The sequence below is a fragment of the Pongo pygmaeus genome, chromosome 13 (genome assembly GCF_028885625.2).
Source record: "Pongo pygmaeus isolate AG05252 chromosome 13, NHGRI_mPonPyg2-v2.0_pri, whole genome shotgun sequence".
In the NCBI taxonomy this organism is placed as follows: domain Eukaryota; kingdom Metazoa; phylum Chordata; class Mammalia; order Primates; family Hominidae; genus Pongo; species Pongo pygmaeus.
Window position 1 is genome coordinate 90,798,603 of NC_072386.2, and position 25,740 is coordinate 90,824,342.

Genomic DNA, 25,740 nt, shown 5'->3' on the forward strand with positions numbered 1-25,740 from the left:
AATTTCACCTCAAAAAAAAAAAAAAAAAGTTAAAAAGCCCTCTCTGCCTTTCTCTGGGCTTGGAGTCTTCCCAATGGATCCAGGGCAAAAGAAACATCCAGCCACTCTGTTTGAGGGAGGAGCAAAGGGTGGCTTGTCCGGACAGTTTGAGCTGTTGTGCATGCATTTACACACGCATTAATTCCAACTGAGTCAGCACAGCGTCCGAGACAGGTCCTGGGCTCCAGTGAGCACAGTCGCTGTCCTGGGGGAGGTACATTCCGCAAATTAACAGAAGTTCTGATAAACTCAGCATAGGGGGATCGGCTGTCCCAATTATCAAGGAGTCCTAAAAGAAAAGGGCCTATTTCAGTCAGGGGACCTGGACTGAACTAACTCGTGTTCATGGCCGCCAAATCCCGTGTGACAAATGTATTCTTTTGTTGTTCATAGAAATAAAACAGTTTTTCGGGCCCCTTCAGGAGCTCCTCTGCAAAGGTGGGGAAAAAAGGCAACTAAATCAGCACGAGGACGTCAGCCCGAGGATGTCAGGAGCGAGGTCGGTGCGGACGGGCAGGTGGGCGGGGGGCACCCCGCGCCCCGCCCCAGTCCCCTGGAGGCCGGCGGCCGCAGCTCGGGGAAGTGGGGACTGGCGCGGGGCCGCGCTCCCGCCCTCCTCGGCGGCGCCGACGGACCGGCAGGCGGCGGGCGGTCCGCGAGGGGGCGGCGGCGTCTGGGCTTTGTGGCCGCGGCGCGCGCGGCGGGGCCTGGCCGTCCGGGGGCGCGCCGCCGCCGCCCGGCGCTCGGGAGCCCGCGGCCCTCCCGGCCGCCCTGCTTGCGAGAGCAGCCCAGGCCGCCCGCGCTCGCGCCTTGCCGGCCCCTCCCCCGGTCGCCGCGGCCGCCGCGCTGCCGCTGCAGGTAGGAGGCTCCCCTTCCGGGCGGGCCGCAGCGGGGCGGGGGCGCGGGTGGGGGGCGCGGGCCCGGCGTGGGGGGGGCCGGGGGCCGGCATGGAGGGTTTTCGGGCCGAGCCGCTGCGACCCCGGCCTTGCAGGCTGGGCGCCGGGCGGCCGCCTCTGCGCGCCGCGATGGGACTCGGTGAGTAGGGCCGGCCTGCTGCCTACAAAGCCCCGGGGCGCGGGCCTCCGGGGTACTCAGTGGCTCGCCCATGGCGGGGAGTGGGGTGGGCTCTGGACTCCCGGGCTCGGGGAGCTGCTTGGGGAGAATCCAGGTGACCCGCAGTACCGCGGTCTTCCCATCCCGGCGTCCCCACTGTGTGCTGATCACTGTGCTCGGCGCTTTTCCATACTTGTCTCCTTTAAGACCCCCAGTTCCCCGCCCGTCCAGAGTGTAACGGGAGGGATCCCTCACTTGCAAGATGAAGGCCGAGTATCACATCCTTGCTCGACTGACCTTGGGAAAGCTCCTTTACTCCGAGCCGGGGCTACTGTTTCTGTAAATTAGAGGCGGGGGTCGGGGGGGCGTGGTATAATATCTACCCTCAGGTACTATTGTGAAAGATAATGTATGTAAATGATAACAGCTAAATTTTGAGCACTCCCTATGTACCAGGCCCTAGGTACTAAACAGTTGGCATGAATTATTGAATCATCACGCTGGCGCTATGAGGTAGTTACTGTAAATTGCATGAATAATCTTTATTTAGGAGTACGAAACAGTGAAGAATTTAGTCTCCCTATTCCGATTCAGGAGGTTGGGTATTTCTTAGGTGTGATAATATTTAACATTACAGACGTTCCTGCATTATCGAGGAGAGTAGTTATAGGATGCAGGGATATATTTGTCATACATTTAAAACTGAAGGTAGTATAATATCAGGGCCAGAGAGTGTGCCTTTCAGCATGTCAGAGAAGATGATTGTATTCCAAGGAAATTGCTGAATACTAATTAAAAAACATAGTTTCTGAGTTAGGATTGAGGACGGCTGTGGGAGTCCGGGGCCAGAGAGAGACATGGGGTGGACAAGGGGGAGAAGAATTCTGAAGTCCTGGAAGAAGATGTAGAGGAAGGCACCAGGGTTCACCATCCCTCCCCTGCAGCGTTGCTGGGCCAGATTTCATCCCTCCCGTAGAGACCCGGGCTAGGGGACAAAGGCTGCTGGGGCAGGGGGTGGGGAGGAATGTTATAGGTTGTCTCTTTTTACTACCAGGCCGCCAAAAATATTCAGATTGATGGAGGGTGGGGTGATTGGGCCTCCTAAAATGCCATTATCCCTTCTCACAAAATTCTTGTGTTTCAGGGCATGGGGATGCTTGCCAGCCCTAATGGTTGATGAGATGCTTAAAATACAAAGGTCTCACTGATATAATGGAGGAGTGCATTTTCAACACCATTTACTGGGTTAGAGAAGTAATGGGCCTGAGGAGATTATTTTGGGTTTAAAATGGGGAGAACTAAAAAGGCTTTGGATCCTGAAGAAGGAAGAGAGGCAGGAAGGGCCCGGGCACTGCACCTGTGGGGAAAGGCAGGAGAAGAAGGAGCTGAGGACTTCACACCACCATCTGCAGAATACCCAACAGGCTGTTCAGTTCTCAGCTACCGAGGGGGCACCCTTTCCTCTCCCAGTTGGTGATGATTTGTTAACGTATTGTGGAAGATCAACGGCTGGACTCAGGCACTCCTGTCCTGAGTGAGTAGGAAAGACATCTGGGAGAAGGGTGTTTTGTTTTTAACCAGGCATTGAAGCAGAGAGTAGGTGGGTACGTAGCTATGGTGAAGGTAGGGAACATCATGCATAGTTGGAAGAGCAATTGCTTTGGAGAGATAGACAGTTTGGGGTTTGAATCCTAGCTCTGCCATTTCTTAGCTTTGTACGTTTTTTGTGAGGATAAAATAATGTTTTTTCACATATCTGGCATGCAGTTCAACAAGCACTAGTACCGTTTTCCCTGTCCGTGATAACATTCATTCAACAAATGACTGCTGAGCACCAGTCGTGTGCTGAGTCATATGTTACATCCTGGGGATACAGCGATGAGTCAGAAATTATGTATTCCCCTAGGAATTTCCCAGTCCAGTGTGGGAGATGGACGCAAAGAGCAAATTGCAAAAAATATGGGAAGTGCTACAGTACAGTCATGTACAACTGGCAGTGAGCTCACAGAAGAGTAACTCATTCTGAGCCAGTGGGAACTCAGGGCCAATCTATATCTAACAAGATGAGTATGATACCTTATGACACAGGTTTTTGTTTTTCGTTTTTGTTTTTATTTTCGGGGGGACAGTCTTGCTCTGTTGCCCAGGCTGGAGTGCAGTGGCATGATCTCAGCTCACTGCAGTCTCCACCTCTTGGGTTCAAGCGATTCTCTTGTCTCAGCCTCCCGAGTAGCTGAGATTACAGGCGCCCACCACCACGCCCAGCTAATTTTTGTAGTTTTAGTAGAGGTGGGGTTTCACCATGTTGGCTAGGCTGGTCTCAAACTCCTGACCTCAGGTGATCTGCCCACCTTGGCCTCCCAAGGTGTTGGGATTATAGGCGTGAGCCACCGCGCCCGGCTATGACACAGGTTTTGAATGCTCCTTTACCACCTAACTTTGATCTCTTTTACCTTTGTCTTATCTTTGCCCTGCTAGTCTCCTCTCTCTCTCTCTCTCAAAAAAAAAAAAAAAATCTAGTTGCATTGAAGAGTACATTGAAGATTACATTTCTGCTTTGGGAAGCCAAGTTGATGTGGCTGACATCATCAGGAATCAGGATATTTTGGTGTATGGGGAATAATTAGTTTGTTTTTGGCTATGGAGAATTGGAGTTTTCTGAGGTGCCCATCATGGGGCACAGAGGTGGCTGATAGATAATTGGAAATGTGTTTGATGCTAAGGAGAGAGGTTGGGGATTGGAAGAGAGGTTCTTCCATCACTGCCACTTTATTCTTTTTCTTTTTTTTTTCTTTGAGATGGAGTTTTGCTCTTGTTGCTCAGGCTGGAGTGCAACGGCGTGATCTTGGCTCACCACAACCTTCACCTCCCGGGTTCAAGCAATTCTCCTGCCTCAGCCTCCTGAATAGCTGGGATTACAGGCATGCGCCAAGATACCTGGCTAATTTTGTATTTTTAGTAGAGACGGGGTTTTTCCATTTGGTCAGGCTGGTCTCCAGCTCCTGACCTCAGGTGATCCTCCCACCTCGACTTCCCAAAGTGCTGGGACCACAGGCGTGAGCCACCATGCCTGGCCCTTTTTTTTTTTTTTAAAAAAAGACAGCATTTTACTCTTTCACCTAGGTTAGAGTGCAGTGGTGCAATCATTGTTCGCTGCAACCTCAGATTCCTGGGCTCAGGTGGTCCTCCCACCTCAGCCTCCCAAGTAGCTGGGATTACAGATGCTCATGCCTGGCTAATTTTTTAATTTTTATTTTTAGAGATGGAGTATCACTGTGTTGCCCAGGCTGGTCTCAGACTTCTGGCATCAAGCAGTACTCCCCCGACTGCCTTCCAAAGTGCTGGGATTAATAGGTGTGAGCCACTGTGTCTGCGTCCCCACTCCCACCTTTTTTTTTAAACAAACACTTACTGTGAATCTACTATGTGCTAAAGATACAAATAAAATGTAGTTCCATGCCTCAGAGCTCACCGTCAGATAGGGAGAGCCTTCAGGATATGGATAGATCTCAGTGCAGAGTAATTCTGAGTGCTGCAAGAGGTAAATACTTGGTACCCTTGTCCTAGAGAAGATTTGAGAGCCGATGGTTGTAGCTGAAATGGCGGGAGTGGAGGAGAGTGTATTCAGTAGATGAGAAGCAGGCTGGAGTGGGAACAGCTACAGAAGGGGACCTTCTGTTTTTCAACACTGCTTTCTGTGGAAGATACCTTAATAATGATTCCAAAGGCATTTCAGGGAAGTCGTGGGTGGGGATGGTTTAAGATGGAGTGTGGGGAAGGGGAAGGAAGGGGTTAAGACTTTTAAGAACTCTCATCTGGTTTATAGAGGGGACTGTGAGGATGGGAAAGTGGGGGAGCCCTGGCTTTCAACACAAGGCTGGTTCTGCATGCACACAGTCACACTCAGGCGCAGATGATGAAAATAAACACTTCCAAGTTACATGGCTGCCTGGAGTGGGTGGAAAAGTGGTAGAGAGGGAATGCATTAGAGAAAGCAAGTTCGGTGCTAGGTTTGACTGGAAAGCTCTCGAAAAGGAAAGAAAGAAGGTGGAGAGGCAGAGAGAGCTTGGGTGAGTGGCCATCCTGGGCACACAGGTATGTACATGTGTGGGCAGGTAAGAGTACTGTCCAATTACTCTCACCTCTGGATAAAATGAAATCCTGAAGGCATCATAGTGGTAGTGAGGCTCTTAAAACATTGTCATTTCTACCTCCTTTGAACTGTAATGATATTTGCAAGAAGGAAACGATTATTTTATGATAAATCCTTTGTAAGAGGAGAAATTTAAAATAATAAAACATCTAGCAGTAATTAGTAAAAAAAAAATGCAAATGGCAAGCAGTTTGGTTATGGCATCTAATTCCACAAATATTTATTGAGTGCTTGATGTATACCAGGCACTCTTCAAGGAGCTGTAGTGAACAGATCAGATCACCTGCTTTTGCCATTTCACCTGGAACTGCTTAACTTGCACAGTTAAACCTGTGTAAAGGCCTTAAGCAAAATAATAAGGTCATCTAAAGTGCTGAGATCACTTCATTTTGCTGTAATGCTCTCTTTCATTGGCCAGTGGCTCCACCAGTCTCATAAATAATCAGAAAATACCAACTATGTGTCTTTGGCAGTGAACTGTGGAAATTAGATTGCAGAAAAACCATTTTAATGGCAGTGCTAACATGGATGACCAGTACTGGATAGGACTTTAGAGAATACCCCCTTGAGCTTTATAATTTAGAGACGAGGAATTGACAGCAAGTAAAGAAGACGTGCCAAGACAAATGTCACAAAATGAATGACAGAGTTGAGAGCAGTGCCCTGGAGTTTTCAAATGGTATAGTTGGGGAGGCTTGAAGTACCTAGCAAAAAGGGCATCTTGATGGTGAGGGAGTTCTGAAGTGGGAGAGGGGTTGGAAAGCAAACGATGAAGCCTTGATTTCAGACTCTCCCCTGTTACTAGGGCCTCGGGAAGCCCTGTTTTGCTTTGAGCCTCAGTTTCCTCAACTGTAAAGTGAGAGGATTAGATTGAGGTCCTTCTTTAAAATTTATTTATATTTTTTCTTTTTCTAAAGCTCCACTCTCAGAAGCAGTGGTAGGGTTGGGATTTGAGGCCATGGGTCCAAGCCCATGTCCTTAACCTCTATACTATACTACCTTTTTTCTCTTGGAGAGATGGTCTTGCTCTGTCACCCTGGCTGGCATGCAGTGGCATGATCATATCTCACTGCAACCTCAAACTCCTGGGCTCAAGGGATCCTCCTGTCTTAGCCTCCCTAGTAGCTGGGGCTATAGGCACATGCCACCTTGCCCGGCTAGTACTTTTAATTTTAATTTTTATAGCAATGGAGGTCTCCCCTTGTTGCCTAGGCTGGTCTTGAACCCCTGGGCTCAAGCAATCCTCCTGCCTTAGCCTCCCAAAGTTCTGGGATTACAGATGGGGATCACCACACCTGGCCAAGGTCCTTTGTAGTTTAAAACAAAGGTTATTTTTGAGATGTTGAGTCAGGAGACAGGCAAGATACTAGGGTAGGAGACAGCCTTTCTTTAGAGCAAATGGATTGCCCATTACTTTCCAGGCCTTGCTTGTGGGGAGGGCTGCCACGTGTCCTTCAGTTCACCCACCACTTCTGAATATGTTAAGTCTTTGCCTCCCGAGTTGTGGCCCTGCTTTGTTCTCAAGCTAATCTAATTTCAGTCTATTCAAGTAGAAATTAAGGTTCCTGTTGTAGATCCCCCAGTTTTGGAGTATGTCCCTAGGCTCATCTCTGTCACTGTGCTTATCACACTGCCTCATCACCAGCCTATCCCACAATACATGTGCATTATGTCTTCATGGGACTCTGATGTCCTCATTGGTCTGTGATCTCCTTGATCTTAAGGAATACCATTCTCTCTCATACCTGCACAGAGTAGGTGTTTGCTTAATCCTCATATATCCTCCCTGCCTCTGCTTTCTGTTGATCCCCTACCCTACTGTGGACACATATACATCCTGCTCATTTCTTCCTTTGAAACAGTCTTTGGCTGGGTGTGGTGGCTCACACCTGTAATCCTAATCCCAACACTGGGAGGCTGAGGCAGGCTGATCACCTGAGGTCAGGAGTTTGAGATCAGCCTGGCCAACATATAGTGAAACCCCATCTTTTCTAAAAGTACAAAAATCAGCTGAGTGGTGATGGGTACCTGTAATCCTAGCTACTTGGGAAGCTGAAGCAGGAGAATTGTTTGAACCTGGGAGGCGGAGGTTTCAGTGAGCCGAGATTGCGCCACTCTACTCCAGCCTGGGCGACAGAGCTAGACTCTGTCTCTCAAAAAAGAAAGAAACAGTCTTTGGTGTGTATTTCCTCCTTTCCAATAACATTGTCCCCACTCAGAGTCCAGGCTTTCTCTTATCAATTATTTATCTGATGATCGCCTTCAACTCTCTCCATTCATATCCTATACATTCTTAAAGATCTAGCTCAAATGTCCTCTTGTTCATGAAGAATGCAAGTGTACCTCTTCCCTCCTCTTCAAGCTTAAGGTGCTTTGTCCTCTCTTCTGGTGTCTGTTTCAGCGTGCCTCTCATTTTAGTTGTCAGTTTGTGCATGTCAGCGTTCTTTCTAGGCTGGAGGGTTCAGCCTGTCCTTGTATCTCCCACATACTCTAGAACAGTGCTGAGCCTTTGGCAGGAGTTCATTACGTATTTGTTGAATTGTGTGTGTGTGAAATAAAGAGCCAATAACTGTTTATATATACACACACACACACATGCACACACACACAGTACTATTCTACTTTTGGAAGCAGTTTAATATGGGTGGGAAGAGTAGAAAGAACTAAAATTGATTGAAGCTGTAGTCTGTGTTTCTTTATTCACGTTGCAGGACTTTTGCGCAGAGGGAATGAGGCAGGGCCGGGATAGCGGGGGAGTAACTCCATTTCACAGATGAAGCATTAGAGGTTGATTGACTTGCCCAAAGTCACATGGTTGGGTGAGGGGTAAAGTCAGGATTTGAGCCCAGGTTTTCTGCATCCAGTGTCTTGGTTCATTTCACCTCACTTTAAGATCAGCAGTCTGTTAATGTCCTGAAGTCTGATTTTCCAGTGCCACAGCTCTTCAGTCATGGTACCCATTCTGGGTATTAACTTCAAAGAACTCCCCTTTCCACAAAGAGCAAGAGATGTGAAATCTTGACGAGTTTCTCTGTCTTTGCTCAAACTTTAGGACTTAGTTTCACCCTTGGTGGACTTAAAAATCACTAGATGGTATATTAGTCTTCTCAGGCTGCCATAATAAAATACCGCAGATTGTGTGGTTGAAACAACAGAAATTGGATTCTCACAGTTCTAGAGGCTGAGAAGGCCAAGATCAAGGTGTTGGCAAGTTAGGTTTCATCCTGAGGTCTCTTCTCTTGGCTTGTAGGTGGTGGCCATCTTGCTGTGTTCTTACATGACCTCCTCTTTGTAAGCCATTGAGGGTAGCGGGGCACGCCAGCTTCCTGGTGTCTCTACTTACAAGGCACTAACCCCACTGGACCAGGGCCCCATACTTATGTCCTTATTTAACCTTAATTGCTTCCTCAGATGTCCAGTCCCCAAATACAACCACTAGGGAATTAGGGCTTCAACATATGGATCTTGGGAGGACACAGACATTTAGTCCATAAACAGATGAGTTTTTGTTTTAAGTTGGATAGTCAATGTATGCATTACAGTATTCTGGTGGTTTAGTCAATGTTAGTGTTTTGGAAATTGTGCTAATTGTTTCCTTCTTGTTCTTCTATAGGTGTTGGAATTGTGCCTTTTTATTTAGGCCTATCTATGGGTCTTTGCCTAGCCCAAGGGGAACTTCCATTGCATTTGGATTTTGCTATTTTATTTGACCATTTCTACTTTAATGCAGCTTTTTTTCATTAAGAGATGGGGTCTCACTATGTTGTCCAGGCTGAAGTGGGGTGACTGTTCACAGGCACAATCATAGCTCCCTATAGCCTCTAACTCCTGGGCCCAAGTGATCACCCTGTCTCAGCCTCCCAAGGAGCTGGGACTACAGGCACACCACCATACCCAGCTAATGCAGCCTTTAGTGTACTGTTTTGTCATGTATGATGCTGTGTGCATGGTGGGCTGTTTTATGCCTATATCAAAATATCTGCATTTATAAAATGTTTACTGAGAGCCTACTTTGTAAGGGTCACTGGGCTGCTTGTTGCCCTACAACCATGCGTAAGAATGGATCGTATACTGTCTAGCAGAACAGCAGACACAAGAGATAATGGCTCCTGAGCAGAATTGGGGACAGGGAAGGCCAGTCTATCTCTAATAAAAGTTGATGTGGCAGGGAAGGCTTTTTATGTTGTCATTTATAAACAATTATGGACATTGATGAATAGTTTTAAACAAGAGTATCCTTTCTAGCCTCAAAGTTTCTATTAATAAGCATTAATAAGCTTAGCTGGAGAGACCTCTTTGGGAAGTATTTGTTTTTGTGCTCAAGCGGAATGCCAGCATTCCCCGGAGGCATGGACCATGTTAAAGCTCCAAAAGATCTCCACAGTTACCTTTCAAACATACAGTCTTTTTGAGACAGAGTCTCACTCTGTTGCCCAGGCTGGAGTGCAGTGGCTCGACTTTGGCTCACTGCAACCTCCACCTCCCAGGTTCAAGTGATTCTCCTGCCTCAGCCTCCTGAGTAGCTGGGATTACAGGCACCTGCTACCACGCCTGGCTAATTTTTTTATTTTTAGTAGAGATGGGGTTTCACCTTATTGGCCTGGCTGGTCTTGAACTCCTGACCTCAGGTGATCCACCTGCCTCGACCTCCCAAAGTGCTGGGATTACAGGCGTGAACCACCATGCCCGGCCCAAACATACAGTCTTACTGGATCAAGGGCAGAAATTATTTCAGAGCTCTGGTTAGAGTGAGGAAGGTACACGTGGGAGGATTATGGGTCATAAGTTTGAAATCGGGAGGAGGTGATGGAGGGGGGGAAATGAGTGGGGGAAGAGCCAACAGATGGAGACACACTCCCCCTGAATTGCCCTACCCTGGGCCCTTTCCCAGCTGATGATTAGAGTGTTAATGTCCATACTTTGAGGAGGGGAATAGAGGCTATCACTAGGTCTGAAACAAGAGAGCTAAGCGGAGCAGAGAGGAGCAGGGGCATTGGAGTAAGTCAGACCACTTACTATTTTGTGACCAGAGTAAGTTACTGAGCCACAGTTTTCTTATCTGGGAAATGGGAATGGTAATTGGTTAAGGGAGATAAACAGCCTATTTCACAAGGCTGTTGAAAATCCATAAGGAACCTTTGGGGTACATTGCCTTATATCAGAATCCCTTTATAGCCAGGCAGAATGCAACCACAAGGCCCAAGGAGGCCTGATGTTCTACGAAATTAAGCAAAGTAAATTGGTAACTTTGGATTTACTTAGCTAGTGATTAAATAACAGTTTAGTTAATAGGCTATTAATGGTCCCCAGGTGTTGGTAATTCTGGGTATTTGCTTTTAAGAGCAGTCGTATAATTTCTTCTGGTACTTTATATATGTAAATATATATATACATGCATATATATGTATTTTTAACAGAAAACATTGAAGTATAACAAACTATGCTCTCAGAGGCTATTTTTTGGAGGGTTAAATGATATTGTGCATATTAAACATTTGTTACGCCTACAGTAAGGGCTCAATAAAAGTTATCTGCTATTATATTATTGCTATCATTATTATTACTCTGAGACTCAACTGGCCACATGTAGGGCAAGAACCTTTGTGAAATTTAGACTCCCCACAAGTCCACCACCACCTAGTGGCAGCTAGAGGTACTGCACACATCTTGAGGAAGAATTACATTGCTTGGAATTAATTCCACGTAATTTCAGTCCCACCAAGGATCACAGGACCTTTGTTCAGAGTGTGGCTTACTTACCTCAGAGCTGAAATTCATATATCATTAATCAATTAAGTGACATTTTTTACTTCCACAGTTGGCATAGAATAAAAAAAAAATAGGGAAATGGACATGCTTATGTGCTGTTAATAGAAATGTAATTGGTGCAACATTTTACAAGGACAAGTTGGGGATATAACATAAGTCTTAAGTGTTTTTATCTTTTGGTGGAGCAGTCCTAGGAATTTATCTTGAAGAAGTAAAATAGAAAAAAGATTTATTTAGAAAGTGTGTCTGTGTGTGTGTACACACACATATAATGTATATGTAAAATAGCATTACATATAACAACAAAATAGGGAGTAATCCTTTTTTCATTTGTGAATCAGAGTTCTTAATCCTTACAGCAGCAATTCTTAGAAGTGGGGAAAGTTGGCATATTGACATCTGGAGCAGAGACATTGAGGTTGGGGAATTGGATCAGAATCTGCTGTGTAAGCTGTGTAATTCAAGAACAGGCAGTGTACCTATTGATTTCCTAACAAAAACCACAGAAAGTAAAGCTGGATATAGACATCTTGGCAGATAGAGATAATACAGAAGAGAGATATTGTACAGGGTGTGTGTTAATAAATTTCAGTTTGGCGAACATTGATTTATAGGGAATAAAAGTATGGGTGAAGGTAAAAAATTAATTTGGGACCTTTGAGGAAGAAGGAGCCTGGATTGGGTATCATTGTATGGATATTAGAGCAACATGATCAAAACAGAAGCATGGGAATTTAGCATTACAGGGACACATCCCCAAAGATAAATGTCCACTCATTTAGCTTTGCTCAGGATCTGAGGGCCAAACCACCTTTGACATGTGTCTGAACCTCCCAGTGTCTGATACCTGATGTGTCCAGTATGAATGTAGAGCGGGGTACCTGGTATTTGGAGACATGGATTACCCTCGTACTTCATTCTATTAATAACAACTTTTAGGATGAGGCAGTGCGTAGTGAGAGACTGTGATCAGGTTCTGTCACCCTCATGTAAAGACCACACTCCTTGGCCTCAATTTGAAGGGTCTCTGATCTGGCCCACTCCTCTCCAGTCTCAGTCAGATTTCAGCCATTCACAACTACAGAAACCCCTTCCCAGGCATAGTGCGTGAGTAGCCGGCTTGAAATAGTGTGATTCAAAATTGGTGTACTGTAAACTTAAAAGTCACAGCCTCCCCCGCCTAATTTTTTATTATGGAATTTTAAAACATAACAAAGGTTGAGAAAATAATGAATCCTTGTGTACATATGACCTTTGATTTCAAATTATTCCATTTTCGGCTAGTGGGACTCTTTTCAAGTTGGTTCCTAATTTTTTTTTTTAAATTTTTTTTTTGAGACGGAGTCTCGCTGTGTCACCCAGGCTGGAGTGCAGTGGCACGATCTCGGCTCACTGCAAGCTCCGCCCCCCCAGGGGGTCAAGCAATTCTCCTGCCTCAGCCTCCCGAATAGCTGGGATTACAGGCGTCTGCCACTACTCCCAGCTAATTTTTTTTTTTTTTTTTTTGTAATTTTAGTAGAGACGGGATTTCACTGTGTTAGCCAGGATGGTCTCCATCTCCTGACCTCATGATCCGCCCGCCTCAGCCTCCCAAAGTGCTGGGATTATAGGCGTGAGCTACCACGCCCACCCAGTTCCTAATTTTTTGACATGATTGGTCAGTTTTAAATGGACTGCCTCATCAGTATCTTGATGCATGCCTGTTACTCTGAGAAATCAGAGGCTTGGAGAATGTAAGAAGGACTGGGAATACGTAGGCCCTTCCCAACAAGGGGACCGATAATGCTTACTTTATTGCCGCAGTCAGTGTTGCTTAGCTGCATTTTTGCTGTAACATATTTGAGAGGTTAATTTTATAGGAAGCTTTCTGTGATTAAAAAATGTGGGAATAGCGTGCGGTCCTGAAACACACATAGGTTTCATACACTTCACTGGAAGAAGACATTCACTAAGCACCTGTTGTGTGAAACATGCTGACCCGGCACTGTGGAGGATGACAAAGTGACTTATGGGAATCATGGTTGAATCATTTGGAGTGACCCAAGGCAAGAGGCAGAGAAACAGTTGTAGAATGATTCTAAGAATACCAGACTCCTAGGGCAGTCCAAGCTCTGGACTTTCCATGTCACCATCTTTGTGATCTTGTGCAATCCACTTCACCTTTCTGACCCTTTCTTCTCTCAGCCGGAAAGAGACTTGAGGAATGTAAAGAGGGACACTGGACTCAGTCTCTTAAGTGCCTAGGCCCTTTCACATCTGAAATTACATACATTGTTTACTTAGGATTTTAAAAAGCAGCCCGCATACCTGAAGGATCACAGACTACAACCCCTCATTTTAAAGATGAAAAAACTCAGGTTGCCATTGCTCCAGGTAATGCCACAGAGTGATGAAAACATCAAATCTTTTTTTTTTTTTTTTTGAGACAGTGTCTCCTTTGTCATCCAGGCTGGAGTGCAGTGGTGCAAACATGGCTCACTGTAGCCTCGACCTCCTGGGCTCAAGCAGTCCTCTTACCTCAGCCTCCCAAGTAGCTGGGATTACAGGTGCATGCCACCACACCTGGCTAATCTTTTTTTCTTCTTTTTCTTTTTCTTCCCTTTTTTTTTTTTTTTTTTTTAGAGACAGGGTTTTGCCATGTTGCCCATGCTAGTCTTGAACTCCTGGGCTCAAGCAGTCTACCTACCTCAGCCTCCCAAAGTGCTGGGATTACAGGTGTGAGCCACTGTGCCCAGCTGTACATCATTTTTTTTTTTTTTTGAGATGGAGTCTCGCTCTGTTGCCCAGGCTGGATTGCAGTGGCACGATCTTGGCTCACTGCAGCCTCCACCTCCCGGGTTCAAGTGGTTCTCCTACCTCAGCCTCCTGAGTAGCTGGGATTACAGGCGCACGCCACCACACCCAGCTAATTTTTGTATTTTTAGTAGAGATGGGGTTTCACCATGCTGGTCAGGCTGGTCTCGAACTCCTGACCTCGTGGTCCACCTGCCTCAGCCTCCCACATCATATTTTATATTTGATTACACGGTGGCTTCTTTTGTCCTCAGCTGTGACAAAACTTTTGGAAAGCTGTTTAGTTCTAAAACTGGCTAACATGATTTGGGGGAATAATCAGTTCCCTAACATTAAAGAAAAATCAATTAAGAAATCAGAGTCTAGGCCGGGCGCGGTGGCTCACGCCTGTAATCCCAGCACTTTGGGAGGCCGAGGCGGGCAGATCACTTGAGGTCAGGAGTTCGAGACCAGCCTGGCCAACATGGTGAAACCCTGTCTCTACCAAAACTACGAAAAAAAATTAGCCGGGCGTGGTGACAGGCGCCTGTAATCCCAGCTACTCAGGAGGCTGAGGCAGGAGAATTGCCTGAACCCGGGAGGTAGAGGTTGCAGTGAGCTCAGATCGTGCCACTGCACTCCAGCCTGGGCAACAAGAGCAAGACTCCGTTTAAAAAAAAAAATGTTCAACTTTTCATTTTTTGCTGTTATATACCAGATAGTCACAGTATAGCCACAACAATCCACTTTGAAGTAAAACCCCATTCCTAGTACATTTCTAAATATTCTCCAGAGTCCTGAGTATCATAATTCAACATTAATGGAAAAGAAAGTACTGTATTTCAGACAAGGGAATCAAGTCAGGAATTAAGCTTCAGTGATTTATAGGCATTGTTTTTGCTGGAGTTGGTAATCATTGCTTCAAACTTCCTTTTACAGGATAGCTAGCGGCCAGGAGAAATATAGTGGAAAATGCAAAACAACGAAATTATAAAGCCTGCCAAATACTTCTCAGAATTGGAAAAGAGCATCCTGCTGGCTTTAGTAGAAAAGTATAAATATGTGCTGGAATGTAAGAAAAGTGATGCGCGAACTATTGCCCTTAAGCAGCGTACCTGGCAGGCGCTGGCCCACGAATACAACTCTCAGCCCAGCGTGTCCCTGCGGGATTTCAAACAGCTGAAGAAGTGCTGGGAGAACATCAAGGCTCGGACCAAAAAAATTATGGCCCATGAAAGGAGAGAGAAAGTGAAACGAAGCGTCAGCCCTCTCCTGAGTACCCACGTCCTAGGGAAGGAGAAGATCGCCAGCATGCTGCCGGAGCAGCTCTACTTCCTGCAGAGCCCCCCGGAGGAGGAGCCCGAATACCACCCCGACGCCTCAGCCCAAGGTATCCGTTCCTGATGCCAGTGTGCACGCTCTCACTGGGTACCTGTTTGACATTTTAATTTTAAAATCCTCCACTTTGAGGGAACTTCTAAAAATGAAACTTTTGTATCAAACCCAATTTTCCTAATTCAGGATCTCAGGATTATATAGGACATTCGAAGTCTCACAGAAGTGGGCGTGGTGGCTCACGCCCGTAATCCCAGCACTTTGGGAGGCTGAGGTGGGAGGATGGCTTGAGTCCAGGAATTTGAGACCACCCTGGGCAACAAAGTGAGACCCCCGTTTCTACAAAAAATAGAAAAAATTAGCTGGGCATGGTAGCATGCACCTGTAGTTCCAGCTACTCGGGAGGCTGAGGCTGGAGGATAACTTGAGCCCAGGAGGTGGAAGCTGCAGTGAGCTGTTATTGCGCCACTGCACTCCAGCCTGTGTGACGGAGTGACACCCTGTCTCAAAAAAAAAAAGAAAAAGTAATATATAAAAACAAAAGTACTTGTTTTCATCATTGTGCTAGCTCTCTTGGAGACTTTATTATTACTTAAACATAAAGAAAAATAAGGGACTGCATTAATGGAGTTCTTATTAGTGAGGTGCTGCTGTTGCCTATCAACCTGTCTCAAATATGTTAAAGAGAATTGTATGAAGATTTATATTCATCCACTCAATTTCACTTTTTTCAAAAAATATTTTTGGAGGTCCTTATTATTTGCAAAGCATTGCAGTAGGCCACTCAAAAGGCCATATTAAAAGAGTCAACCGGCTGGGTGCTGTGGCTCTTGCCTGTAATCCCAGCACTTTGGGAGGCCGAGGTGGGCGGATCACCTGAGGTTGGGAGTTTGAGACCAGCCTGACCAACATGGAGAAACCCCATCTCTACTAAAAATACAAAATTAGCTGGGCATGGTGGTGCATGCCTATAATCCCAGCTACTTGGGAGGCTGAGGCAGGAGAATCGCTTGAACCCAGGAGGCAGAGGTTGTGGTGAGCCAAGATAGCGCCATTGCACGCCAGCCTAGGCAACAAGAGCAAAACTCCGTCTCAAAAAAAAAAAAAAAAAAAAGAAACAAAGAACTATTTCAAACTTGAAAAAAAGTGCAGAGAATAATATGATAAACACCTGTTTTAGCATTCACCCAGATTAAAAACCGGCATTTTTAGCCATTATACTATTGTGATCCACCGTTTTGGTTTGTGGTACCCCAGGGATCTTGAAAAACTCCAAAAAAAAATTAAGTTTAATATACTTCCATTAAAAAGAGAAAAATATGTCATACATAATTCTTAGGGAAAAAAACTGTCATATAATGAAGGATGCAATGATAGTGTGTCATAGCTTCAAAAGGTTGGAATTTAGGGGCTATTGAAATGTCTCTAGGCAAGGGGAGGGTGGAAATGCACATAGATAAATTGCCAGCAATTCCTGCTTCTTTTCAGACAGGAAGTGGCCAGTTTATATAAAAATTCATTGCAGTTTGCAGAAGACAGACATTGAAGCAGAGGATGTTTCCTGTTAGGGGACAGAGGGTTGTTCATAAGGTGCTTCAAGGACCCGGCAAGCACTTCCCCAGGAGAATCTGGTTCTCAGCTTGCAGAATGGGAAATTCAATTGTCAGTGCCTCCAGAGTAGACTGAGCTCTGAGGGACTGGCTCCTGTTAATTAAAAGTAACAAGAAGCAGTCTAAAGCCAGTAATGTTGTCTGTGTAGAGTGGAAAAGATAATTGCCAAGTGAATCAAATACATGTTTTTGATTAGCACCTTTTTTTCTGTCCTGTAGGCAGACGATCCTGGAGAAGCAAATTATGATCAAAAGTTTGCTTACTGATCATTTGACCAAGGTTAAGTCCAGGAAGCCAGTTGGGTAACCATAGTGGTTTATGTTATGAACCTCATGCATCGATTTCCAGTGTGGGAACCTTGTGTCTGAGTTTTGATCCCTGAGTTCCCAAGCCAGGGTACCTCCTAGCAGACAGTTTATGGGGGCACTGTCAGCTCTCTCTCTTATCACTCCTCACTGCTGCTTCTGTAGTGCATGGGCCCCCACTGCTAATTAATGGTGTCCTTGTTTTGGAGATGTTTATAGCTTTAGCCAGTTACTCTGTTCCTCTCCACCTTGCTGGCTTCAGAGCCATTCAGCTTCTGTGAGGCTGTGGAGGAGTGTGCTGGGGGAGGGAGGGAATGGATCAGCAGGGCTGCTCTTTACATTGCTTATGTTCCCTGGCAGATATTGCTGAGGACCATGCTGGTGTGAGCTGCCTTCTGTTCATTTTGCAAACCTGTGATCTAGATTATTGTGTATTGAATACATAGGGTTATTCTTAGGGGGCCTGGACAGTCTTGTTTCCCCATTTTCAAATTCTGTGGTGGGATCTAGGAAAGTTCATTCCACAAATTTTTTTCTCTTTCTTTTTGGAAGAAATGATGTAATTCATTTACTCATAAACGTAATCTATAAATTTTCAGCAAGAAGGGAATAAAGGTACATTCTCAGTGTTTTCCTTATAGTGACATTTAATAGTGACTCAAGTATAAAGGGATTTATTTTAAATTGGATGTTTGTACATAGATGACACTGGGGACTTCCCTTTTTGCTGGTGATTATTAAAGCATAGCCAAATGCTCCTTGCTCCTGTGTCCAGGTCCCATCTGGAGGGTGGTGGAGAACCTTGGTGCTTTGTCATTTGGGAAGTGTGTCCAAAGGTGATCTGTTAATACAAGTAGTAGGGTACTGGTACTCTTTCTATACAGTAAAACAACTTTGAATTCATTTCACTCATTTCGCATTTCAATTCTCTTTCAAGAAAGAAAAAGAAGCCTGGAATTGTCAATCATCCTTTCTGGGACTTGGTGGGAAAAAGGTGGAAAATCTGCTATAGAGTTATGGACCTCATTACATCTTGTGTATTTGACATAAGGAATGTGTGTGTGTGATCTTTCTATTTCTAACACTGCACTGTCTGATACAGTTGTCACAAGCCACATGAGGCTCATAAGCACTTGAAATGTGGGTAGACCACATTAGGATGTGCTATAATTGTGCACACCACATTTTGAAGACTTAGTACCAAAAAATGTAAAAAAACTCATTAAATAATTTTTATATTGTTACATGTTGAAACAATAATATTTTAGATATATCAGATTAAAAAATATATTACCAAAATAAATTTCACCTTTTTTTATTTTTCTAATGTTGCTCTGAGGATATTTAAAATTATATAAATAACTTATATTGTATTTCTGTTGGACAATACTCTTCCAACACCTTACAGGGTACCTGTTACAGAATTAGGTACTCAGTAATTTATTGGAATTTATGATAAAACTGTTAAACAGGATGGACTCTAATAGTATTCCACTAGAGGCCTCTCTGCAACTACTTTTTGGTATGAGATAGTTTCAACTGTGTCATCTTGATCACTGTCCCTTGGATATACTTAGCTTTGTCAATGACTTTCTGAAAATGTCCATCTGTATTCGAACACACTAGTCTTAAAATTTAAGTATAACACTTAGGAATATATTAATATTTGCCAAAAAACCCCAATATTTCCTCCTTAAATGTATTAAAACAATTTACACCCTGCAGATTTTATGATGTGTGATAATTTGGCTTTGACACTTATCTTCCATTATTTTGAGGGAAACTGTGTACAGAACCAACTAAGGGAGCCAATAAAATTCGCTAGGAGTGGCTGGGAGGCTAGGATGACCAAAGGTCAAATACATTTAAGAAAACTAAGCTTTGGAGTAGCACCTAGATGTCTTAGGATAATTTATATTTAATTTCACATTCGATGCTCTAAAGTGATACTTGATAACTGTGAACATTTCTTAATAAATGCCATTATTATTACTGTTCAATCCTAATCTTTGGGGGTGAGATCTCTGGTACCAGAGGGCTGAGTTACACTTCCAGTCATGGCACCCCAGCCTCACTGGTCTGTGAAAAGCCTTTCTTTTGTTAGTTACGTGTTTGTTCCATTTTTATTCCATTCTTTCATTCTCTTCTCCTGCATCTGAATCACTCTGACATGCTTGCATATCCTTTTACATGTGTTTTGTGTGCATCTATTCTAAATTTATGTAGATTTAAATTTGTGCTAGGGATACCATTTTCTCTCTTTTTTCACTTAGAATACTGTTTTTAAGATCAATTCCTAGGCCGGGCACAGTGGTTCACACCTGTAAACCCAGCACTTTGGGAGGCCAAAGCAGACAGATACCTGAGGTCAGGAGTTCAAGACCATCCTGGCCAACTAAAACTACAAAAATTAGCTGGGCCTGGTGGCGCACACCTGTAATCCCAGCTACTTGGGAGGCTGAGACGGGAGAATTGCTTGAACCCTGGAGGCGGAGATTGCAGTGAGCCAATATTGCACCACTGTACTCCAGACTGGGTGACAGAGCCAGACTTCTTCTAAAAAAAAAAAAAAAAAAAAAAGATCAATTCCCATTGCAGTATGTAAGTCTAGTTTCTTTCTTTTAATGTGTTATATATACTCCATAGCATGCATCCACACAACTTATTTATCCCCTTTCCCAGTCAGCCCTATTTCCTATATCTGGGGTTTAGCCTGTTTACAGTTTCCTTCCCATCCTTTTGCTGTCATAGAAGGCTTTTCCTTCTGATATTAAACTTACTCCAGTTGTCCAAGTGAAAGAACAGCCCCTTGGCTTTCCTGGTCCCAGGAAAGCTGTTGGGATTTCCTACCCTTTTTGCATAAGATTGAGTTGTTTTCTCCTGCAGGTGGCTTTGTTTTTACCTCTGAGAGAGATTACATGGTGTGTATTTGCAGCACAGTGCCATTCCTAGGCCAGTCTTTTTCCAATTAAGAGAAGATTCTTCCCATCTGAACAGTAGTTTCTAGTCATTGGAGCTAATATGTGTGTGAAAGTTAATTAACTATGCCATTGAGCCTCTCTAGTTTAAAGCCCCATTTTCTGCCAGAGTCTTCTTAAGAGGCCTGGCTTTTTTTTCCTTTAAAATTTGGATGTTAGCACACATTTAAACTAAAAAGAGTAGTTTTAAAGAAGAGTCGTTTTTCTGCTCCCAGACACAAACATACTGTCTTTTTATGTTCACAGCTCTAGAAATTTAGAGATCAAAATGCAGGATACACACCCATATTCTTAATAAGAGATGGTTTTGTAGTGGATACAATTTGGAGGCTGCATTTTAAGATATGCAAGTGATCAGCTGAGCAAGTGGAAGAGTGGGAGGCTGATTTTTGTAGTGGTTGAGTTTGGATTTTGGAGTCACACAGACTTAGATTAGAATCCTGGTTCTTTCAACTAGTCATGTGACCTTGGATATTGTATTTGGTTTTCTATAATAATACCTCCCTCATAGGGTAAGGATTAGATGAGGTAATGCTATAAAGCACTAGCCTAGGACCTGGTTAGCTGCTCAAAAAACAGTAGGTGCTATCATCATCATCGTCATCACCATTATCATCATCAGGTCTCTAAAGCCTGGAATTGTTGAGATGAAAGTGAGCATTTAGAAATTGGAAGAGGCCGGCGCAGTGGCTCACGCCTGTAATCCCAGCATTCTGGGAGGCCGAGGCGGGCCGATCGCTTGAACTCAGGAGTTTGAGACCAGCCTGGGCAACATGGTGAAACCCCGTCTCTACCAAAAATACAAAAAATTAACCAGGCTTGGTGGTGCATGCCTGTAGTCCCAGCTAGTTGGAGGCTGAAGTGGGAGGGTCCCTTGAGCCTGGGAGCCGGAGATTGCAGTGAGCTGAGATCGCGCCACTGCACTCCAGCCTGGGTGACAGAATGAGACCCCATCTCAAAAAAAAAAGAAGAAATTAAAGAAATTGGGCGAGACAGCAGCATTGTGAGGGGATGAACTTTAAGGACTCAGAGGAGTATCCAGAACTATCCCCTGGAATGAAATAGAAAAGAGACTAGAAGTACCACAAAATGTCTAATGTGTCCAGTCTTCAAAGAAGACATTTTCAGATCCAAAACTAGAAAGGAAACAGGTGAAGTAATGCTCTTTGCAGTTGAAACTCACACCTGAGGGCCCTGTTCTCAGTGTTAACCCTCTCCCATTCCTTTGTCCTGTGCCTTGGTTACCCACACAGAGCACTGTTCCTTCTCCATGGTTGGGCATGTTGGGAGGGATGTGACCCACTGCAGGTAATTCACCCCATACACATTTCTTACATGCCCAGCACTATACCAGGCCCTGTGCTGGGTTCTCCATGAAGATGAACAGAAGCAATCTCTGTCTTCAAAGTACTCAGAGACTTAAAAGGGAGGTAAACTGCCAGTTTTAACAAGTGTTCTGCCAGAGGTAGGCCCAGGAGTCAGTGGGAGCATGAAGGAAGAGCTATCTTTGAGGCCAGAGCTGTCTCTAGGAAAGATTTCCAAGAGACATTTTCGTTATTTCTGGATGGCACAGAAGTACTTTTTTTTTTTTAACCTTCTCTTCCAGAAGTAAGATTTTTACCTTACCTTTTCTTTAATCATAATTAGGGACTAGTTATGGTTGTTACTTTACCTCTTGGAGTGGAATAATTAAACGGTAGCCATTTTCCTTTTATTAACAGGGTATTATGAGTTAGGTTTCCCCCAGTAGCCATTAACATTCCCAGCATCTCATCTTCCAGAATAATGGAGTGGACGTAATAATGTAATCAACTATGTTAATAAATTGGCATTGTTTTTCTCCAAGGAGAAGATTCTCTTTATTGGAAATGTAAAGCTTCTCAAGAAAGCTTTAGAGTCACAGCTAGAAGACTCCATGGGTTAGTGGAGTTAGTGGTTTCCTTATTGCAACTCCCTTAATTGACACTGATGTTACTGCTCTATTAAAAAATCAGGGCAAACATAACACCTACCAAACGTGGTATCCTTTCGCATCCATATACTCTTCCCTTTATATTCAAGGGTTCAGCCAGTAAACATTTACTAGGCATCCATTGTGTACCAAACAAAGTAATTAGTACCCAAGGATTAAAAAAAGAGAATGTCATGCTGCCAAAACAATACTAGTGTGTGTTAAGTGCTGTAACAGAAGAGTACATATAAAGGAGAGACCTAAGGTTTCACAGAGCAAGCGGCATTGGTTTTGAATGAGTAGGAGTTGGGGGGGAGGTTAAAAAAGCAAGACTACAGTAAGTGGAGGGACAGATAGCCTAACTTTAAGGAGAGGGAACAGTGAAACAGAATTATGAAAAAAAGCATGACCTTATAAAGGATGTAAGTAGCTTGTGGTAGGACTGAAGGTTGCACAGGGCATTTGGAAGAGTCAGACAAGAAAGAAAGGAAGGTCGGAATCAGGTTATGAGTTTGCTTAGGGCAGATTAAGAACAGAACCACAGATGGGAACCCCCAGGAGAATATGAAAAGGTAACAGGTGAGTAGAGCAATGGTCTCTGTACATCAAGAAGACTTGAGAAGGAGCAATCAGAGGGGAAGGCAGCTTAGAAATTAGGAGAGTCATGGTTCAGAAGCTAATGGAGGAAAGAAATTTCAAGGATAGTCAAGTACCAGGGACAGGTTAAATAAGAGGGACAAATAAATAAATAAATAAATAAATAAGAGGGACATTGAAAACTCCCCAAATGGCAGTGCTGGAGAGTAAAAAGAAAATGTATGTGAGGGAGTTAAGCCAGGGAATGTAGACTCATCTTTCAAGGAACAGCATTTACAAGATGGCTCTCCAGGGTAAGGGCTAACACCTGTGACCAGGAAACAGCAATAGCACTCTTGCAAAGATTACACATACGTGTTCATAGCTGAATGAGAAGTTGGCAAAGGGTGATCAGACTGATAGAGAACTTAATTTGAAGATCCACACTAACCTTGCATTGTGGTCCTACGCTCATCAGAGTTGGGCACATTTCAGTTTAGAATATCAACATAACAAGGTCTCTGATTCTTGATAAGCATGGTTTCTGACCACGGATCCCATACTTTGAAGTTCTAGAAATAACCTAACAAAACCCCTTGTCATTATTTCTTAAGAAAAAATTGCTTTTGATTTGTGGATTTTTAAAAAGTCAGGTGTGGCTAGGGTTCCTGTAGACATGAAGGCCAAAGCAGACATGATTTTAGATACATCCTGTAATGAAGGACCCTGTCATTTGAAATAGGATTGGCTTTTTTTTTCTCTGCCTGTAAAATCTTTGAACATATGTTTTCTGCTACTGTTTTTCAGAATCATTTGCTGTTTCAAATAGAGAACTGTGCGATGATGAGAAAGAGTTCATACATTTTCCAGTATGTGAGGGGACCTCTCAACCTGAACCCTCGTGTTCAGCTGTCAGAATAACAGCCAATAAAAACTACAGGAGCAAAACCTCTCAGGAAGGTGCTTTAAAAAAGATGCATGAGGAAGAACACCATCAACAAATGTCCATCTTACAACTGCAACTGATACAAATGAATGAGGTGCATGTGGCCAAAATCCAGCAGATAGAGCGAGAGTGTGAGATGGCAGAGGAGGAACACAGGATAAAAATGGAAGTTCTCAATAAAAAGAAGATGTATTGGGAAAGAAAACTACAAACTTTTACCAAGGAATGGCCTGTTTCCTCATTTAACCGGCCCTTTCCCAATTCGCCCTAAGACTTTGGGGGTGGCTCTCTTGTAATTAATCTGTGTTGGCAAAGAATGTCTGGAACATGGACTTGCGGTCAGTAACCTGTAACAGAGCGACAACTAGGAAAATTAGAGTGGTAGTAGTCACTTATTTAAGAATTCATTCAGGTAAACAGCTGCACCCTCTGTACCCCTTAAGTGGCAAAGAAGCTGTTATAGTCTTCTGAAAATTATCACTATGAGTGCTATAATTCTGAATATAATGTCTCTTAATTAGAATTCATACAAGAACCACGTGTGAGTGTTGTTGTATTTTTTTTTTTTTTTAATCAAATGCAAGTGTGACTATAAAGGAGTGTGGCTGATTTTTTTTTTTCTTTTTTCTTTTTAAACAGACAGCAGAACTTTTCTATCCAAATGAATGCCCTCCCATCGAAAGTGGCTGTCCTGGGAGGCTACACTTTTCTCCAATGATGATGCTGTTGCTCAGAACTTGCTAGAGGTCTTTAGGGAACCTCCGTGAGAGCTGCAGCACCTTTTTAATTTTCTCAATGTCATCCTCTGCGTATGGATTTTCTGTTTTTAAACAGCCCAAAGTTTAGAAGGGTATTTTCTAATGTGGCTCATAAACCACCTTTTAAGGCCTTTCCCCAAACAGGAGTTCTAAATAAGTCTCCAACAATGGTAGTTTTATTGGAACTAAGGATGTAACTACTTTGAGGGAGAAATGTTCATTTAGATTTCTACATTCTGTTTTGTTGGTTTTATTTAAAAAAAAAAAAGACTTACAATTTTATAGTCACACTGTGTATGTTTTTTAAAGGTGCTGCTTTCCCAGCTGTGCTCCGGTTTTTCTCTTGTCTCTCTAGTTTCCTCCCAGCTTTGTACTAGTGAGTTGATGGTTGCCCTTGCTTTTGGTCTTTAGCTACCAAAGGAAAGGCCCTTCCCTTGCCATGCTCGTGGTGCTAGCCAGTAGTAATGCTTTGGAGCTGGCATTACATAGTTAGCATTGGGCCTTTTGAGGATCCATTACCAACATATTCGGAAATATGGATTGATAAATGGATATTTTGACTGAGCTGCAGTATAGCTTCTCCTGTAGCCTCTTGTTAAAAACAGCCCCGGGAGTTGGGGACAGCAGTAGCTGGAAGCAGCAAAGTGACACTTACATGCCAAGGCAGATCAGCAGTTTCTGACAGTGAGAGTTCAAGGCCATGTGGTGGGGAAGGAGGAGTGTATGTGGCAGAGTCCACGTAAGTGGTATAGGCCTTGGAGTCAGGGCCTGAATTCTAAGCTCAACTCTCCCTCAAGTTGCTGTATGAATGTGGGTAACTCCTTTTAACCCTTGGTGTGGTGTTTCCTGTCCACAGAACAAGGGAATTGGGCTAGATAATGTTCCAAGTCTGTTACAACTTCTTGGCTATGGTGTGGTCTGTATAGTCTTTTTTTTTTTTTTTTGAGACAGAGTCTCACCCTGTCGCCCAGGCTGGAGTGCAGTGGTACCATCTTGGCTCACTGCAAGCTCCACCTCCCAGGTTCACGCCATTCTCCTGCCTCAGCCTCCTGAGTAGCTGGGACTACAGGCGCCCACCACCACGCCTGGCTAATTTTTTCTATTTTTTAGGAGGGACAGGGTTTCACCGTGTTAGCCAGGATGGTCACGATCTCCTGACCTCGTGATCCACCTGCCTCGGCCTCCCAAAGTGCTGGATTACAGGCGTGAGCCACCATGCCCAGCTGGTCTGTATAGTCTTGGATGGGTACTGCCCACATCATAATCAGCTGGAGAGCATGGGTCAATAGGGAGAAATTGTTTACTGCAATGGCTAACTTTCCCTCCTGCATAATTTTGGAATTTGGGGGCTGGGGACCATAAGTTTGGTAAGGTACACATATACTTGCTATTTATGCACAGCACACAACTTAAAGCGGATATGAATTTATTTTAAACACTAAATTATATTTTCATTGTCTAGAGGAACTGGTTATTTGAAGAAAGCCTGTGAAG

At 44.1% G+C, this 25,740-nt stretch overlaps 1 protein-coding gene across 4 annotated transcripts; it reads left to right on the plus strand.

The window, feature by feature from the left end:
- Window positions 1–130: 130 nt before the first annotated feature.
- MSANTD3 (Myb/SANT DNA binding domain containing 3) lies at window positions 131–24,534 on the plus strand. Of its 4 annotated transcripts, XM_063649767.1 has the most exons (4): window positions 169–253; window positions 433–538; window positions 14,726–15,176; window positions 23,350–24,534. In XM_063649767.1, exons 3-4 carry the CDS (start codon window positions 14,759–14,761, stop codon window positions 23,757–23,759), a joined length of 828 nt encoding a protein of 275 aa, XP_063505837.1. In that variant the 5' UTR covers window positions 169–253; window positions 433–538; window positions 14,726–14,758; the 3' UTR covers window positions 23,760–24,534. The 4 variants fall into 4 exon arrangements, with proteins under 4 accessions (XP_054358108.1, XP_063505837.1, XP_054358106.1 ...); XM_054502133.2 differs by having other exon boundaries at window positions 131–538; XM_054502131.2 differs by lacking the exons at window positions 169–253; window positions 433–538 and adding an exon at window positions 600–897.
- The last annotated feature ends 1,206 nt before the right edge of the window (window positions 24,535–25,740 follow it).